The 19,023-nt window shown below is 47.4% G+C and overlaps 1 protein-coding gene across 1 annotated transcript in view; it reads right to left on the reverse strand.

Annotated features, from left to right (window-relative positions):
• Positions 1–19,023, reverse strand: part of PLXDC1 (plexin domain containing 1) — a 93,240-nt gene that overhangs the window by 34,251 nt on the left and 39,966 nt on the right. Inside the window, exons 3-7 of the mRNA XM_015408516.1 lie at positions 13,112–13,255; positions 8,745–8,814; positions 6,557–6,679; positions 4,544–4,662; positions 4,250–4,349 (exon numbers count right to left, since the gene is read on the reverse strand). Coding sequence (XP_015264002.1) covers positions 4,250–4,349; positions 4,544–4,662; positions 6,557–6,679; positions 8,745–8,814; positions 13,112–13,255 — 556 coding nt within the window. The remainder of the gene's footprint in view (positions 1–4,249; positions 4,350–4,543; positions 4,663–6,556; positions 6,680–8,744; positions 8,815–13,111; positions 13,256–19,023) is intronic.

Consider the following 19,023-nt stretch of genomic DNA (forward strand, 5'->3'; position numbering starts at 1 on the left):
CACCTGGCTGCTTCTTGCTCTGACTGAGGGCTGCTGGGAGCAGGGGGTGTGGCTTGTTGCATGTGCCCGCCCCCTGGGCTCTTTACTGCCGGAGCTCCGCTCCTGTGCGCTCCTGCAGGAAATGACCCCTGATTTTTTTCTTTGCTAAGATAAAGGCTGAGTCAAACAGCTAACTGACAGGATAACTGCCCAGAGATCCAGGTTTGCTAGTCTCTGGACATCACACTTCCATTTCAGGACCAAACAGGTCGTCCTGGAAGATAGTTTCAGGTGGGTGGCTATGTTGGTCTAGAGTAGAAGAGCACGATTCAAGTCCAGTAGCACCTTAGAGGTCAACTATATTCCAGGGTATAAGCTTTGAACAATCACAGCTCCCTGGTATCTGATAAAGGGAACTTTTGACTCTCAAAAGCTTATACCCCGGAACTCTTGTCTGTAAGGTACTAGTGGACTCGAATCTTCTGGGAAGAGCTATCGTGTGGTTGATTCGAAATCATATAGGTAAAGGTTCCCCTTGCTGAACGCCAGTCGAATCTGACTCTAGGGATGTGGTGCTCATCTCCGTTTCCAAGCCGAAGAGCCAGCGCTGTCCAAAGACATTTCCGTGGTCATGTGGCCGGCATGACTAGACGCTGAGGCGCACGGAACACTGTTACCTTCCCACCGAAGTGGTACCTGTTTATCTACTTGCAATTTCTTGCTTTTGAACTGCTAGGTTGGCAGGAGCTGGGACCAGAGACGGGAGCTCACTCCGTCATGCAGCACCCGGGTCTCGAACTGCTGAACTACCGACCTTCCAGTCTGCAGTTCAGCGCCTTAACCACTTGAGCCATCGCAGCCTCCTTCATATAAGCCTCCCTTAATTCTTTGGAGAATTCAGCTGCGTGACGCTGGGACCATATTTCCCCACATGCCAACTGCCAGTCATCAACTTGCCACCTTCCGTTTGTTCCTTGGTTAAAGGTCGGCCTTCCTGGCATCAGCGAGGGGCCATGCTTTTTCCTGTGGTCGCTCTTAATTGAGCTTTTAATGGAGTCTAGGTGGTTGTCAGCATTTTAATTGTGTGTTATGAGGCTTTACGAGGTTATATGAGGTGGGGACGGGAATTGTTATACAATGATTTAAAGCTGGCCTGTAGCTATGGCGAGGCTATTTGGAGCTCTGCCCCCTTCCTTAAAGGCACAGCTCCACAAGATTTTCTTCTGGAAATGCTTTTAAAATTATTTTGAAAACATTTTTTAAAAGCCAAACAGACCCCAGAATCCCCAACAAAGACTTCAGAAGACTTTTTAAAAAAGAAGTGAGAATCCCTGACAAGAAGCCACCACCACAGCGCTGCCTACTCTGCCCTCCTTTCTCTCCTCCCCCTCCCAAAGATCCCCCCTCCGACCTGAGTCCCCTCCTCCCTTTTCGGACACTCACAACCTGGTTGGGGGCCGCTCTTGGCAAGGCCTCCCTGGTGCCCTTCCCTCCCAAGGGGTAAAGCCTGCGGCTGCAACCCCCATGATGTGATGGGCACTTCCTCTGACGGACTGCTGCCCTCTTTGCGCTTCCTCAGGAGTAAGCGCCCTGGAGCTCAGCTAGGGCCGTCTCCCATCCATGTCCAGCCTGAACCGGACTTGGGATCAATGATCCCCTCCAGCTCCCCTCCCAACTGTATTTCTATTTATTTTGCTGCCTCTCCTCGTTTCCTCCCCCCCCCCAGAGCTTACCTTACCAGCCTCCCCTTCTCTCTCCCTCCCCCTCTCTCTCTCTGAGGATGCTGACTTAGAACTCACACATTTTCCCCCACCTTCTCTCTCCCTTCCCTACAAAAAAACCTACCGGGAGGGGGGGACACACGCAAGGGAATGGTTTGCAGCATCTCTGAATGCACAGGGGGCGTTCATCCCTCGGCCTCTTCACTACCCCATGCCCCCTTAAAAATCTAAATGCCCCCCCCCCATCCCAGCTACTGGCCTGATTTAAAATATGTATTGTAAGTCACCTTGCGTCATGCAAAAAGTTGAATATAAATGTTTACAGAAAAAATTCAGAATGTCCTAGCAACCAGACACAACCAGAAACCAGCTGGAATGCAAGAAAGATAGTAAATAACACTCAGAATAAAGGAATAAATAAATGAAGGAAAGGAGTCATTTGCTAAGCAACCACAAATTGTTCTCTTCCTTTTTTAGAGCTAGCTATGCAAAGCTAAAGTGGCGGTGCAGACATGAAGAGTGGGACACCTGTCAGGTATAGACTGGATCCAGCCTCATGCCCAATCCACACATCACAGACTACACATGTTGAGTCTGGGGTTCCCACTATGTGTAACGCTCAGACATGAGCTGTGGGTGCTCCTTAACTCCTGAGTGCCTGGTGCTGGGATACGTGGTTTTCCCCAGTGTGGGCTAAATAGCATCCCAGGATCATTTCAGGTTGGGAAAACCAGGGAGGAGGGGAGGCTGAAGCCCCTTCTCTACATGCACGGTGGTCCTGATCTGAATCATGCACCCCATGCGCAGGAATTTAGGAGAAACTGGAATTCATGCCTGACTGTTACAGAGTGTGGGCATGAATCAAGCTCTGTAGTCTTGTAATGTGTGAATCCCTCTACTCATTCAGCAGAATGCTATGGTACAATGGATTATACAGCTTCAGATGGACTACTGGTAGATGTCACTTTTGAAATCCCCCTGTATAAAAAACCTCCAATGCAAATATAAAATCTGGACATCAAAAGCTAACTCTTCTTTTAAACCTTTTAACTAACGGTATCAATTTAGTTTGCTAGCTTGAGAATTGCTTTATCAATACCATTTTAGACTGCTTTATTTTACGTGCTTTTATTGCCCACACTTGCCTTTATTGGCTGTTTTTATTGGCATTTTTAACGGTTGGGAGTTCTGTTATTAACTCAGATTGTTTTATTGATATATTTTTATGGGTGTGATTGGTTTTTAATTGTCTGCATGCTTGGTGTCGTTCTACTGCTGAGAGCTACCTCAAGCAGGTCTGGAGAGATGGCACACACATTTTTCTCAAGAAATAAAAGTCTTATTGTGCTCTTCTTCCTTTTTGCAGGGATTTTAAAAAATAAAAAATGTGATTTCCCACCTGCTGTTGGAAGTGGTGCAGTCCCTTTTGCCCCTTCATCTTTCTATCACCTCATTCTACAGAATAAATTCTGCTGCACAAAGCAACATTACTGTGTGAACCTGAAGCTTATACCTAAGGTTGGTAGGGCCAAGCTCCACAATGTAGTTAATATGTGCTAGGTCACAGGTGTGCAACCAGACTCACAGTCAGGCACACATTGGAGGAACTCGCCTCAAAAAGCATGTGTTCACTCAGCGCTGCAAGGTAGCACTGCAAGAGCGGGGGCAGCTTCCTGTTTTCCCTCCCTCCTACTTTTACTTCTGGTTTGTGTCGGGGCTTTTTCTTGCTTCTGCATTTGTTTTACAGGAATCTGCATTCAGACCGCTTCCAGCACACTGTTGCCCCGCAGTTTCCAAAACTCCTTTTGCTGCGATTCTTTGTTCTCATCTGCTTTTGAATCGCTAATCCTTTCTAAAGTAGAACTGTTTCTGCAGGTATTTAAGGGCTGCCCACTGCCCCTCCCCTGTTTCCGCCTCTGTCTCTTTAGGCTGACTGTCCCTCCCCATTCTGTTTTTTGTTTTCTTTCCCTCCTTCTCCAAACACCAAAAAAGATGTGTCCTTCTGTTCAGGCAAATGTTTAAAAAGCCGGAGAGAACATTTAAAAAAATTATTATTATATTTTTATCCCACCCTCCCCGCGAATGGGCTCAGGGTGGCTAAGACAAGGGCACTATGTGCCAAGTATAAAACATTAAAAAACATAAAAACATAAGAAGGAATCAGTAAATATAAAGGACTAGGGGATTCCCTGCTCCCAAATGTGTCAGTCTTGCTTGTGTGGGTCTGGATTTCCTCCTCCCTTCCCTTTCTTTTTGCAGAATCACGGAGGGAGGGAGGGAGGAAGGGATTGTATCTGCAGAATGTATACAGAATACACAAATAAATAAACTGGAGGAGGAAAAACCAGTGTAGAGGGAATGTATGCGACTGCGAAGTCAACCCTTAAGGCTTGACTCCTTGGATTCTCCGGAGCAAGTTGTCAGTGCAGAAAGGGCCTCAGTCAAGCAGTTGTATTTGTATTTAATATATCTTTGCAAGATTTCTAACGCTCTTTGGGTTCTGCTTCCTGCTCCTCTCCCCCCTTCTCTGCCAAGCAGCTCAGACTCACCAGGTGCATCAGGAGAGGAGTTGCCAACCATGAAAGCATCCGAGAGGCCGGCTTTGACAGGGTGTTGCGTGGAGCTAATTTCCAAGACCGACATGGGGATCTGGAGCCAGGAAAGGTGAAAAGGCTTTTGAATATACCAGCAGCAGAGTTACATAAAGGTCAAGAGATCTTCTGCTTTCCTCCCACTCTGAGGATCTTTCCTCCTCAGTGGTTGGATTTGGACGGTAGCAGGTGGTAATAGTCTGGAGACCCATCCTTGTCTTTCATTCTGTACCTCAGATCTGGACCGCTTACCTCCTTGTAGCCAAAGACAATTCTGCCATCAATGTGCAAAGCTGCTTGGAAGATGAAGCAGCCTTTGTCTTCCTTCCCTTCCAGATATACTTGGTCCCACTGAACAACAAAGACTGTCCCTATGGGGAGAAAAGAAGGGACATGGAAACTGAACGTTCATGGAAAGAACTCAGAGACCACCTATTATAAAGCCCTCACAATCAGAAGGCAGGGCCGTGCAATCTTCCACAGACCACCATATTCAGTTTAGAAAGACAGTGTTCCCTAGTGGTTGTGTCGGACGGAAGAAACCCAATTTCAGATCCCTTGGGCCTGATGGTGTCTTGGGGTGGGGCCTGGTGATGTCACAGGATGGAGTCTGGTTCAGCGCACTTAGATGTGGTCATCATGGTCCTTTCTGGCCGACTTAACCTTTGGATTTGTTGCACCCCTGGATGAAAAACTTTAGTGTTTACAGAGCAAAATATCTCTGGATGCCTCAAGGAATTGACCCAAATAAGACACTGGTTTGGAACCAGACTATATTTTCCAATGGCAGACTGGACCTTTCCTGCCTCCCCTCTCACACTGCAGCTCACTGATCTCCATGAAATGCTGCTCTTAGGAGACAGAGAACCCCAAAAGAATTACATGCAGCAGGAAGGAGAAATTGGTGGATACTGGCCAAAGAAGGTTGCCAGCTCTGGGCTGGGAAATACCTGGAGATTTTGGTGGGTGGAGCCTGGGAGGGGTGGAGTTTGGGGAGGACAGGGACCTCAGTGGGTATAATTCCATACAGACTATCCTCCAAAGCAGACATTTTCTCCAGGGGAACTGATCTCTGTCACCTGGAGACCAGTTGTAATTCTGGGAGATCTCCAGCCACCACCTGCAGACTGGCAACCCTACCACTTTAGACTGCCTCCAACCCACGAGGTGGGAAGGAACATGAAGATGCACCTTGGAACACTGGCCAGTCTGACCTGAGAGAAGATCCCTCCCAGCCCCACAGATGTCCTTGTGCAAGACCCTGCACATGAGCATCACATTCCACAGAGGGTTTTACTGGGACCAGAACTATTTTTCCCTTGGTTTCCTGGAGAGTAATTCTAAGAGTTTCCCCCCTTACCATTGATTAGCCACAGCCAAGCCAATCTAGCTACGGTCCAGCACATTGTCACTGTAAAAAGATGTCCCAGTGTGAGCTATGGTGCACAATGAACTTTTGGTTCAGTGGTGCACGTGATATTTTGCAACCATCCACTCGCACTGGTATGTTTGTACATAAATATGTCAATTGTGTAAAAGATTCTGTTCTTTTGCAGCAAGAATATTTCGAAAAAGATTTTTTTGGGGGGGTGAGGGACTTGCATCCAAATAATGTCAGAGAGACAGTAATCCTGGTAACAACTATTCTCAACATGGCTCCAACCATATCATAAGCACACATGCTTATGTGCTATATACAACAGCTGTGGTAGCTAGTCCTCATCCATTCCCCTGCCCTAAGAACCAAGTCGCAATCATACACCCTGCAACTGTCATGCAACTCTCTAAAATGTAGGCCACAAATCACACACCACCCACTTAACCACAAGAGCGTATAACGATGACATTTAGGTCTTCTATGTCATCTTAATTGAAACCTGACACATTGGCTGCCTTCCAGTACTGAACCTCCACCAAACAGATCTTGAGCAGGGATAACAAAGGCAATATATGTTTGTTCTTGTTCTTGACTTAGTTTGCTATTAATAGCTGTGGAGGAACTATGTGGATAATTTGTTTGAATCTTGGGTTGGATCCAGGCTGCTTTTTCATTCAGTGTCACCCAGTTCTCATTCTTACTTCAGGTCTTATGAAGGCCACCACAATCTCTCTTTTTCCCCAGCAGAAAAACTGGTTGGATCCATCCCCTTGTTTTGGAAAACAGTATAAATGATGAGGGAAATATGAATAAGGATTTGTTCCAAACTGCTTATGCCTGTGGTAAAGACAGGTGCATGAATGGGAAGGACCCCCAGGAATTCTCACCATTGTCGAAGTATTTGATGGTGGAATTAGGGGAGTAGCTGGGGTTGAAGTTTGCCATAAGAGGAGCAACGTATTGTGTGGCTGTCAGCATCTGGTGAATGACATCACCCATGAAGATGAACCCTGGCAGGAAACCAAAGAAGGAACAAGTTAATGTCCATATTACATTACATGTATACAGATTCAGGTGAGGTAACCATGTTGGTCTGAAGCAGCAGAACAAAGTCTGAGTCCGCTAAGTCCTTTAAGACAAAGTTTTATTCACGGTATAAGCTTTCGTGTGCAAGCAAACTTTGTCAGATACCATATGTACGTAAGTGCTGTCAAGTCACAATTTGTGGTGGCCCCAGCAATAGGCTTTCAAGGCAGGTGAAAAGCAGTGGTGGTTCACCATAGCCTTCCTCTGCAGAGCCTTCCTTGATGGTCTTCCATGAAGTACTGACCCTGCTTAGCTTCTGAGACCTGATGAGATTGGGCTATACCAGAGGTGTCGAACTCATTTGATATGAGGGCTGGATTTGACATAAATGAGACCTTGTTGGGCGGGGGCACGTCTGCCATAAAATGTAAAGTCAGGTAGCGGAGATATAAACTTTATAAAGGAAACAAACACAAAGGTGTTTTTTTTTACCTAAAATAAAAACATGCTTAAAACATTAGCACTCTTGCAATATTTTGTTTATTTAACAGTGTCTGATAACTGACACCTCTTGCTCTGAATTATTGCCTCAAAATGTCTGTGCTATTGCAATCTTGAGTATGGTGTTCAGGTGTGTATCTGTAAGCTGCAAAGCTACAATGACACAGCAGCAGCAGAGCTGGAAGCAGAAGCAGAAGATAGCCAGTTCCACTGCGGGCCTGATAGAAGCCCTCTGGGGGCCTAATTCGGCCCCCGGGCTGCCTGTTTGATACCCCTTGGCTATACCATGCTACCTTCCTTCCCTGTTCCATAATACTTTACCATTGTCTCCTATAGCCATTTGGTTGGTCCAATCTGCTAATTCCATATTACATTACTATTGTCCCTTATAGGCATTTGGTTGGTCCAATCTGCTAATTCCACTGCCTTCTTCCTCAGCAATGCCTGGATCATAACACACTTTTCCAGTATGCAAATCAAGGAGGTCATTAAAACAATGGCACAGCAATTTATATTTTATTTAAATCCCACAGAAGAACTCAAGGTGGCTTACCTAGTATTTTTAGGAGATGTCCCATCCACACATTGACCAGACCCTACTTAGGTCTGCTCTTATCCACCCATCTTTGTGTGATGGGGTATTAGCTCCTTCTTATCTACATATGATCACAGAAGAAGCTGGCACTGAGCAGGCCACAGGCTGGCATGGATTCTCCCACTGAAGATGCTGTCTGCCCCCTACCCAGGACCAAGCATGGAGCCTGGGAAATGGGTGCACTTTACTGGGCCCAAGGGAACCTGCCTGGGCTACAACCCATGTTCATATACGGTCAGTTTATGATATTTTAGAACTAAAAGAGAAATTTTGAGGAAGGGATGGGATAGTGGGAGTACACTGGGTGATTTGGTCCCCTGTGTATGGCATGTTCTGTCCATAGAAGTTCACCTGGCACCTATGCAGTTAGGTACCAGGTTAAGACAATTGTTATCTTCCAAGTACCTTCCCTGTTTTTCAGCTGCCCTGGTAATTTTATTAATCTTTGGCCCATATGCTGTTTTGTTGTTTTAATTTAGCTGGACCTATTTATTTATTTGTTTGTCCAAGTATTTTATACTGATTTTGGTCATGTTTTGGTTTGGGAGGTTTTTATGCTGTTTAGTTGTTATTTTCTTTGCTTTTATGCTGGTTTGTGTGTTTGTCATGATTGATGATTTCAGGCTCACACCAGAGGGTCCCTCGGTCACTCTTCTTGCTCTCATTTCAGGAAGGGGAGAAAGAACACCTGGTTTTGGTGGCAGCAGGCAACAGTGTGGTAGGGCGAGGCTTTAATTTCCTGCCCTCTTTCAAAGTAGCCTATTATTAATAATACTTAAAGGCCACACGTTTTGGTGGAAAGAATGGAGATGGCCCACAGCACATGTATCCACAACATCAATGCCACGCTGTTTCTGAAGCCATTGCACCGTCTGTAGAACCACCCACCTGTTTTCTCTAAACCTTTAAAAACATCATCCCTTATACCCAATGTGGTAACCAGTGAGGCTTACCTCCTGTTGCTATGGTAACGTGCCACAGGTGATGCCCATAAAAGGGGAAGGCAAATGATAGGGTGACTCTCTGTGGGAAGATAGATGGGAATAACAGCATGAAGGCAGGAAGTGTGCTGGGTGATGTGTCAGCTATGTTCATGTTCACATATTCTCAAAAGGATCCAGGGCTCTTTTTGTAGCAGGAACTCCTTTGCATATTAGGTGACACACCCCTAATGTAGCCAATCCTCTTACAGAGCTCTTCTTACAGGGGCTACTGTAAGCTCTTGGAGGATTGACTACATTAGGGGTGTGTCGCCAAATATGCAAAGGAGTTCCTGCTCAAGACCAAACTGTGCTTGAAAAATAAATCCAGATTCTGTACAAAGGCAGGTCAAGTTCAGACTGAATTTTGCAAATTAAGCCATCAATACATCTAATTCTCAATGTGGCCAAATCTGTGGACACTTAAATCTGGAGACTGGAGCCCTTAACAGACAAGGCAGATATTTGTACAAGCTTGAAAAAAGCCCCAAGTTTGCAAAAAGATCTGAAATCTTAAATAACAAAAATAAATGGGGTTAAACCATCACCAAAAATAATAGCAACAGTGCCTGTAACTTTAAGACACAAATGCCCTCTGTGGTCGTTGCTAGGCATCTACAATGGTATTGCCAGATGAAGCCATGGTTTCTGTCAGTAAAAGGCAGGGGCAGGGCACTTTCCAGGACTGTTTTGTCCTTTGTGGGAGGACCTATTGGGGCTAGGCATGGCATCAACCACCAGATGACTTGCTACCACACACACACACACACAATTAGGAAGAACAGAAGAAAACAGAGAAAGAACGTGGGGATTCCCAGGAACAGGGAAAAAGGAAGTCATCTGGGAATAGTGATACAGAGGAAAACGAGTTGCCCTACACAAGTCTTTGTGGGTTTCTCACCATCTAACTGGGCTTGGCCCAGCAGCTGACACTGGACAACTTGGCTAGACTCTTCTGAGGGAGAGGCTAGGGAAGAAGGGAAAACAGAAGATTGGGGGGGGGATAAAGGTAGGTTGGCTGGTGAGTGAAAAGGTAGCAGAAAAAAGGGGAAAAGCTATGGGGGCTTTCAGGAAAGGAAAAAAGGAAATCGTGGGGGAGGGAAAATGAGATGCCCCTTGCAAGTCCTTGTGGGTCCCCCACTTGTTTCCATATATTTTGTGCATTGACATAACTTACTTCTGCTAATATTCAGAACACTGAAGCTGTATATTGGTGTTTGGAGGGATAATGTGATTCTGTTACACAAAACGGGGTCTCCTCCAGTGAAGAAAGCCATCCATCAGAGGATGTGTCCACTACAGAAAGATTTAGCAGAAGGGAGCCAATGGTTTCAATCCCATGTGATCTTCAGCAATTCCACCTGAGCCAGGCCATTCCTCTGGCTTCTGACATTTTGCCAGGCGCAGTGCGCAGTTTCCAAACTTATCATTGCCGATATAAACTGAAATTCTCAGGGTACTGAATTCTGTGAATGATCTTGGATCCTTAACACTTGTGTTATGCATTCAACACGGAAGCACAGCTGAGTACAGATGTTATTGTGTGGATGGAAAGTTGGAACAGAACGCCTCCTCAAAATGGACCACGGCTTGGATCCCTTGATGGAGATCTTTAACTTTCTAAGATTTGGGTGCATAATCAAAGGCGTACAAAAACATTTAAAACCTTTTCCTATGCCCAGAGGTCATTTCGGGGGGGAACGCGGGGGAACACAGTTCCCCCGGGTGAGGTGCAGGGGGCGGGGCACATGATGAAGCCCCGCCCCCTGCTTCCTGCCGCCCCGCTTCCAGCCCTCATTCAGCCAGGAGGAGGCAGGAGAAGAGGGAGGGTAATTTGCTTCCCCCCCGCCTCTTCCCACCCCTTGGCGGGGCTTCCTCGCACTCCCGCTGGCCTTGCAGGTCCACCGCCGGGCCCCTGATATCAGGGGGTGTGGCATATGCTAATGAGTTATGCTAATGAGTTCCCATAGCTCTTTTTCTACGAAATGACCCCTGCCTATGCCATTCCATATTCTGTGTATTCTCATACCAAAAAAATGTTTCAATTGCACTGTGATGTTTTATCCACCCTCTTGTGGTTTTTTGAAAGTATACTAAAAGGATATTGGGGTCAGTTGGACCCCAATTAAATTGAGTGGAGGAAAGCACTGCATGCTCAAAGTACTGGAGAACTAGCTGATCCGAAATCATAATGCGAGTTCACATGTAATATGACAATAACTGCTTTCGCAATACTTTCCTTTTGTTTAGCTCTCCAGGATTTAAGTTTTAATTTTAACAAATCCCTTACTGATGTCCTTTGAGTCACCACGTAGAAAATAGTAGTCAGCAACACAAATAGCAGCTTTGTGTTGTTGCAGCAGTTAAGAAAAGTGTTTCAATACTGATATGAGATTTATACCTCTGGGAAAAAAGGGGGAAATGCACATGTTGATGCAATAGTTATGTTAATACCATAGTAACAATAAGGAGAAGAACTTGAGATCTCAGTAATTTTTTAAAATTATTTTTTGTATTTGTGTGTGTGTGTCCCTGGAAGTCATGGCGACCCCTACTTGGTCATGCAGGACATTCGGAGAAGTGGCCTGATACAGCCTGCCTCTGCCTCCCAGTCCTGGTATTCCAAGAAGGTCTCCCATCCAAGTACTTGCCAGGACTGATCCTGCTTAGCTTCTGAGATCTAACAAGATCGAGCTTGCCTGGGCTACCCAGGTCAGGGCAAAATCAGTAAATTTTGATTTCTTTCTTTTTTTGGATCGGAGGAAGAGGAAGAAGACTACTACCAGGAGATCAGGACCAAATGGAAGTCTCTACCAGAAATGCCAGAGAATGTTCAATTTGCTGTTGTAGATTTTTCCGGGTTGTATGGCCGTGGTCTTGACATTGGAGGACCTGACGTTTCGCCAGTAGCTGTGACTGGCATCCTCAGAGGTATAACACAGAAAGACAGAGTACTCTCTGTGTCAAGGTGAGCTACAACAGCTAATGAACTCCGCCTGTGAAAGCCTTCGACAACATAGCGTTCAGTTTAATTAATTTTTAAAAATTATGTCCCTCTTCTTTCCAGTGGCTTAAGGTGTTATTAAAAGGAAGGACATCTGAGGTAATGTCTCCAGGATAGTGATATCTAAAGAAATATCTCCTCCAGGAGAATGAAACCCACAGGAGGGGCTGGTGGCAGAAAAGACCACCTCTGGGACAGCGATGTCAAAAGGATTTATTGTTAATATAACCCAGGGGTCGTTTGGGGCCGGAGCGCGCCAGAGCACTGCTCCGGCAGCCCAGGAGCAGACACAAATGGCGGTGGTGGCAAGCCCCGCCCCCAGCTCCCTGCCCCTTCTTTCTAGAGTCACGCCGCTATCTTTCCATTGTATTCTATGGCCCCATTGAATACAATGGAAAGATTGCGCCGCTGCTGCGTTAAACCCCTTTTCTCTTCGCTTTCCCTCCCCAGCCCACCTTGGCAGGCCGGCTGGGGAAGGGAAGGGGAGGCTTTTGAAGATGCCTCCCCTTCTGACATCACTTCCAGGGGGCATGGCATATAGTAATGAGCTATTATGCTAATAGCCTATTAGATATGCTAATGAGCTCCTGCAGCTCTTTTTCTACGAAACGACCCCTGTAATTTAAAGAATCTATATTCTATGATTTACCTGCTGTAATTTACCTGTTTAAAGGTGTTATTTCCTCTCTCAGTACACAATTACCATTATAAATTTTTGTGACAATGTTATTGTTATGTATAGTTTTATAGACCCTCCCCCAGCCTGCTCTGGACCTGGTCCCCCCAAAGAAGGGAGGGAGAGCCTGCCCAGCCAGCCCTGAGCAGTAGGTGCCCAGCCAAGCTAGTTGGGCGCATCCTTTGCTGTGGTCGAGCAGGTGCACTCCATCCCAGACAGGTGTGTCCGATCCCTCACTGCAGAGAGGCTGGGATGTGCATATATGTCCCTTTCCTTGCTGCAATGAACCCTCCTCCTCCTCATCTCCACGTTGGACCCAGCTCTCTGTTTGGGTCTGAGAGATCTGGTGTGGGTGGAGTGGCCTGAGCCGGGGGGGGGGAGCCCCCAGGCCAACAGCTTACTAGTCCTTCCCCAGTGGTCTTAATGGCCACTCTGCCCCGTAACCAGACTCTTCTACCTTCTGGAAGGCATAGAGTTAATCCAAGATGACCTTGCACTAGCAAGGATCCCGTTACTGCTCGCAATGGGAAGAGGAGAATTGCTACCCAAACAAAAATGACTGGCAAAACATTCGAAGGCTGCTAACACTGAAGGATGCAGGAAAGCAGCCAGGCCTCTGGCCACAGAATGCAACAGTAGTTGGTGAACAGGTGGACTCACCGCAGCTTGCCTGTGTGTATTGGACAGGATCCTATGGACCCTGACTTGGGTCCTGTTGGCTTCTGCTATGTTCACCCAGAGGTCCTTGGCTCGTGCTTCACTTGGACTGTAAACCCGGGATATGTAGTAGTTATGGTTGTCTTCCTGTGAAAACAAAGACCACTCGTGAAGGACACTTGCAACCTGTGTAGCTCCCTGTGACCTTAGATTCTGTGCTGCGGCCTTGCCTGGCATGAGTACAGTGCCCGACGGAAGAATAGCATTTCCCAGCAATTGCACCAGGCTATAGCATGGAATGGAATGCATATAGTAATGTGGCTCTTTTGGTAGTGGTAGTTGCAAATGTGGCTCTCTGTGAGCCACAAGTGAGTACCACTGGTTTATCGCCTTCGCCTTCAGATGTTCGGTGAAGACACTGACCCAAAAGGAGACTAGGATTGTTTCTACATGGGAATTCTCCCCCTGGGTGGAGAATAGGAACTGGAAGCCTTCTAGGGATCCCAAGTCCCCCCGGGGGGCGGGGAAACCCCCGCCCCAGAGGCCTGTTCCCCGGCGCTGCCGGATCGGGCCCCGGGGGGAACTCCTCCCCGACGTGAACGTCACCTGGAAGTGACGTGACCACGCCGAGCACGCTGGGGGTGGGGCCACGGCCATCCGAGGGAAAACTCTATGGTTTTCCCTTGTATTGCCGTGGCCTTGCCCCCAGCGTTCCCAGCATGCCTATGTCACTTCCGGGTGACGTGCATGCAGTGCGTGTGTGCGCTTTGCGCGCGCACACTGGCGAAGATAGACTTGGCAACCCTAAAGCCTTCGCATTTACAGGGAACATCCACATAACTTTGTGCTCATTCAGAGCATGACTCATCGGTTTCCCCCTTTAAACTGGATCAAAATTAAACCTATTTTATCTAGTTCAAAGGGGGAAGTGCAGGGTGGCTGTGTCCACATCTGGAGGAAGACTAGACTGAGGATTCTGCGCCTTAAAAACTTTTTCGGAGAGAGGGGTTTTGCTACACTGACAATTATTCACTGATGTTTTGATGTTGCTTCTTCTATTTATTTATTTATTCATACCCTGCCCTCCCCACCGAAGCAGGCTCAGGGCAGCTTACAAGGCCATTTGGCATCATAGAATATGATTACATTAAAATCATAAAACACATTTAATAAGTGTTACATATACGAGATGGCAAAACTGTCCTGATCGGCCACAGTGGGGTCACAACACAATATACAGCTGGTGTCTGGCTCCTTGACACATTGTTCTTCAGAGTGGGTGGAGATGTTGAACCAGGTGGCCAAAGGTGGATTATAGGGCATATGATTACCCAGTTGATATTGGGTGTTTTAGTGTGGCATCTTATTCAAATGCTTGGCGGAAGAGCTCTGTCTTTCAGACCCTGTGGAATTTTGGTAAATCCTGCAGGGCCCTGATGTCCTCCAGGAGCTCGTTCCACCAAACAGTGCCACCACTGAGAAGGCGCTGACCATAGTTGCAGGCAGGCTGACATATTTAGGACCGGGGAGAGCAAGAAGATTTTGAGATCCTGACTGCAGTACTCTCTGGGGAACATATGGGGAAAGGCGGCCCCTCAGGTATGCAGGTCCCTGGCCACATTGTCTTCCTGGTCAACATCATGCAATTATGGAGACCAGAAGTGTTACACTTTGCCAAGGCTATCAAAATGGCCAGCTTCCCAGGGTGTATGGGTTTGTGTCCTAGCCTAACCACCTTTGATATGACTCAGGAAGTGTCTCTAATGGGAGTGAAACAGGTCAGGGAGGCAATTCATGTGTGAAAAAGAAAATCATAGGAACACATACCAAGAGAATCAAACTGATTGCAGTCGCAAAAAACCAATAATTATGGTCAAACAACGGTTTGCCATACCCTCAGTGGAAACTGTGGACAGGATTCTATAGACCTTGATGCTTTCTGCTGGATAATCCAGTTTCTGATATACACTCTCTTTCTATAATTGTAGAATGAAGTTTGAGTCCAGCAGCACCTTTAAGACTAAGAAAGTTTTATTCTGGGTATAAGCTTTCACGTGCAAGCACAATTCTTCAGATATGAAAGCTTGTACCCAGAATGAAACTTTGTTGGTCTCGAAAGTGCCACTGGACTCAAACTTTGTTCTGATGCTTCAGACCAACACAGCTACCCACCTGACTCTTTCTGTGGTTGTGTTGTGCAACAAAATCCCAACCCCATTTTAAAATGCAGTGAGCACAATACAACAGAAATGACAGCTGGTGTATATGTGAATTGAGCAACACAACAAGCACACTCCACCCACACATGCATACCTCACGGTCATAATGAGTGGCAGCTGAATATCTGAACTGATTCCACGTATAATCATTGCATCTGAGGTAATAAAAAGAGTTTGTTTGGTGTTGCATTCATCAGTGGATGAATATATGTGCATGACAGCTAGATTCAAGTCCCGTAGTAGCTCCCCAGAGACCAACAAGAATTTTTGGATATAAACTTCTAACAGTCAAAGCTCTCTTTGTCAGACTTGACTCTCAAAAACGTATAACCTACATTTTTTTTTGGTCTCTGTGCTACTGGACTCAAATCTAGCTGTACTACTGCAGACCAACACAGCTACCCCCTGAAACTATATATCCATGAATGACTGATGTGTTGAAATGATGGTAGAAAAAGTGTAGGTATTTACTAGGGTTGCCAAATCCAAAGTGGCACTGGAGCGGGGGACTCCAGCGCCGCAACCACATCACCCGGAAGTGATGCGACCAGGCCAGGCACGCTGGGGGCGGGGCCACAACCATCCGAGGGGAAACCATAGAGTTTTCCCTTGGATGACCGTGGCCTCGCCCCCAACGTGCCCGACGCAATTGCGTCACCTCTGGGCGACGTGCACGTCACGTGCTTTGGGGGTGGGGTTCCCCCCAGGGCCTGATCCGCCACCGGCGAGTAATGGGCCTCTGGGGCGGGGGTTTCCTCGCCCCCCGGGGGGACTTGGCAAGCCTAGTATTTATACCCACCTTTCTCTACTTTAAGGAGTCTCAAAGTGGCTTACAATCACCTTTCAGTTCGAGTGCTGCTGGTTTGACCTTGGGTCAGTCACAAGTTCTCTCAGAGCTGTTCTCAGGCAGTTCTCAAAAGAGCACTCTCAGCCTCACTTACCTCACAGGCTATGTTCCCTCTAAGCTTTTTAGCCTCTGGCTCACACATTCTTGTCTTAGCTCAGGAAGGATGGCTCCAAAGCAAACTAATTTATGCAGCAGCCAAATACCTCACTCACAACTTTAATGCCAGTAGCTCACAACATAGTATTTTTGCTCACAAGATTCCACAGCTTAAAGGGAGCATTGCTCACAGGGTGTCTGTTGTGGAGAGGGGAAGAGGAAGGAGATTGTAAACTGCACTGAGACCGATTTCCCACAAGCTGCTGCAGCTGCTCTGGCTCTTCCCTTTGCCCCATCATACGTGTCAATTTCACACCCCACGCTCCTCAGGCTCCATCCCAAAAATCTCCAGGTATTTTCCAACCAGGAGCTGGCAACCCTAAGCAGAGTTGACAGAGCTCTACATTGCTTGCAGTGTGTACAGATATAAGTTGGTGACCTTTAACAAATTATTTAGAAATGGAGTTGCCTCACTTGATGAATTTTTGATGCATTGTACAATCTGATATGTAGCAAATGAGCTGACTGGACATTTATTTCTCTGTTGTACATGACATCTGTTATTTGTTGGTCATAAATCAGTTTTTAAAAAATCATGGGGAACCCCCCCAGAGGGGGGATACTGGCCATCACTTCTCACCAACTGAAACCTTCACCCAGGAAACGGAGTAGCCTGATTCCCCAAGCATCTTTATAGACAGTGGGTGATACTGGCCATCACTTCTCACCAACTGAAACCTTCACCCAGGAAACGGAGTAGCCTGATTCCCCAAGCATCTTTATAGACAGGCAGCAAGCCTTCCTTGCCTAGTGGAGCAACTCCATCCCCTGTGTCACACAAGAGTAATGTGGTCTTTACAGATGCCTAGAGAACAAGGAAAAAAGAACATAAGAGGAGCCCCTGCTGGATCAGACATTGTGGGCCATCTGGACCAGCATCCTCTTCTGCAGTGTCCAGCTAGCAGGTTCCCTGGAGATGTGGCACAGAAATCTCCCAGATTTCTGGGAAGGGCCAATAGACAAGGCATAAAGGCCAAGGCCTTTTCCTGATATTGCTTCATAAGAACATAAGGGAAGCCATGTTGGATAAGGCCAATGGCCCACCCAGTCCAACACTCTGTGTTACACAGTGGCCAAAACCCAGGTGCTATCTGGAGGTCTACCAGCAGGGCCAGAACCCAGAAGTCCTCCCACTGTTCCCCCCCAAAACCCCAAGAATACAGAACATCACTGCCCCAGACATAGTGCCAACTTAGTAGGGTTGCCAAGTGAATTTTACTCACCAGCGGGGGAGCCTCGCTGCGCTCCGGGAGCCGTCCCTCGTTGTGTGCGTGCGCGCGCGCCACCAGCACGTCACCGGAAGTGATGCACGATGTCGATCACGTTGAGGGCGTGGCCCATAGTTTTCCCTCCGACGATCGAGGCCACGCCCCCAACATGATCGACGTGGTTGCGTCACCTCTGGTGACGCAGCCACGCTGCGCTTCGGGGGGGCGGAGTTCCCCCCGGGGCCCGATTCCACGGCGGCAGAAATCGGGTCTCCAAAGCGGGGGTTTACCCGCCCCCCGCCCCCTACTTGGTAGCCCTACACCTTAGCAGTGATATTCAGAAGTTTACTGCCTCTGGATGTGGAGGTTCCCTGTTGTCACCACGGATAGAGAGCACCAGCTGCTTGAGGGGTGGGCAGTACAGGAGCAAGGAGAGGCAATAGTGAGGCAGAGGTTGCTCTACCCTCCCCAAATCTACTGCCTGAGGCTACCACAGACCTCATCTCACTATAGAGTCAGCCATGCTGAAGAACCAAGCCATGACCTATCACTGCCGTTGCTGCTCTGAGTTTTCCAGTGCCTTCTTAGCTGGCTGGGGGATAGGTGGAGAAAGAGAAAATCGCTTCTCCTCTAATTGAACTAGTTATACATCCCAAAGAGAGCACTTTTTAGGCTTGCGAGGTGTTGCTGGGGAATAGGACGGAAATTCTATTAATGAAGAATCATTTAACACGACAGGAGTTCTCCCCTTCCTCATTACAGCAAATCTGTCTCACTACCTGAAATAAAATGGGAGGGGGGATTCTAATTTAAAAAATGCTGATTATTATTTAGGGGGAAAGGAGCGGGGAGAACCTATCCTGGGTCTTTTCCTTGTGCACTGGACTTTTGAGGGTTTCTATTGATGTACAGCTTCTGATTGCATTGATGGTATAACCAGCTCACGCATTACAGTTGTCCCAGGCAGTGACTAGGGAGGCTCTCCATAGGCTACCATCACTCTGGTATGGCTTAAGTCTAGTAACAACTGGTTTTTAAATAAATGTGTAGAATCATAGAGTTGGAAGGGGCCATGCAGACCAATTAGTCCAATCTCCTGCCCAATGCAGGATGTGAGAATAATGAGACCAGTAAAGATAGGTGAACAAACAAAACACCCTGTCTATCTAGACTGTTCCTAGCCATCTCATGGTGTTTGGCCTCAATCTGACTCACCCCTTTTGGGTGAGTGATCTCTCCGTCTGCTAGGGCTGCAAAGTCCTCCCGGGGGGCGGATTTCCCCCCGCTTTGGAGGCCCGATTTCTGCTGCGGCGGAATCGGGCCCCGGGGGAAACCCCACCCTGGTGTGCACTAGGGTTGCCAAGTCGACTCACCCCTCGGAGCGGGGGAGCCTCGCTAGGGTCCGGGAGTTCTTGATGGATGCTACGTGCTCACCATATGGTTTCCCCCCCGACGATGTGGGTGACGTACCCCCAACGTGAGCAA

This window comes from Gekko japonicus, unplaced genomic scaffold (genome assembly GCF_001447785.1).
Source record: "Gekko japonicus isolate JY-2015 unplaced genomic scaffold, Gekko_japonicus_V1.1 scaffold1039, whole genome shotgun sequence".
Classification (NCBI taxonomy): domain Eukaryota; kingdom Metazoa; phylum Chordata; class Lepidosauria; order Squamata; family Gekkonidae; genus Gekko; species Gekko japonicus.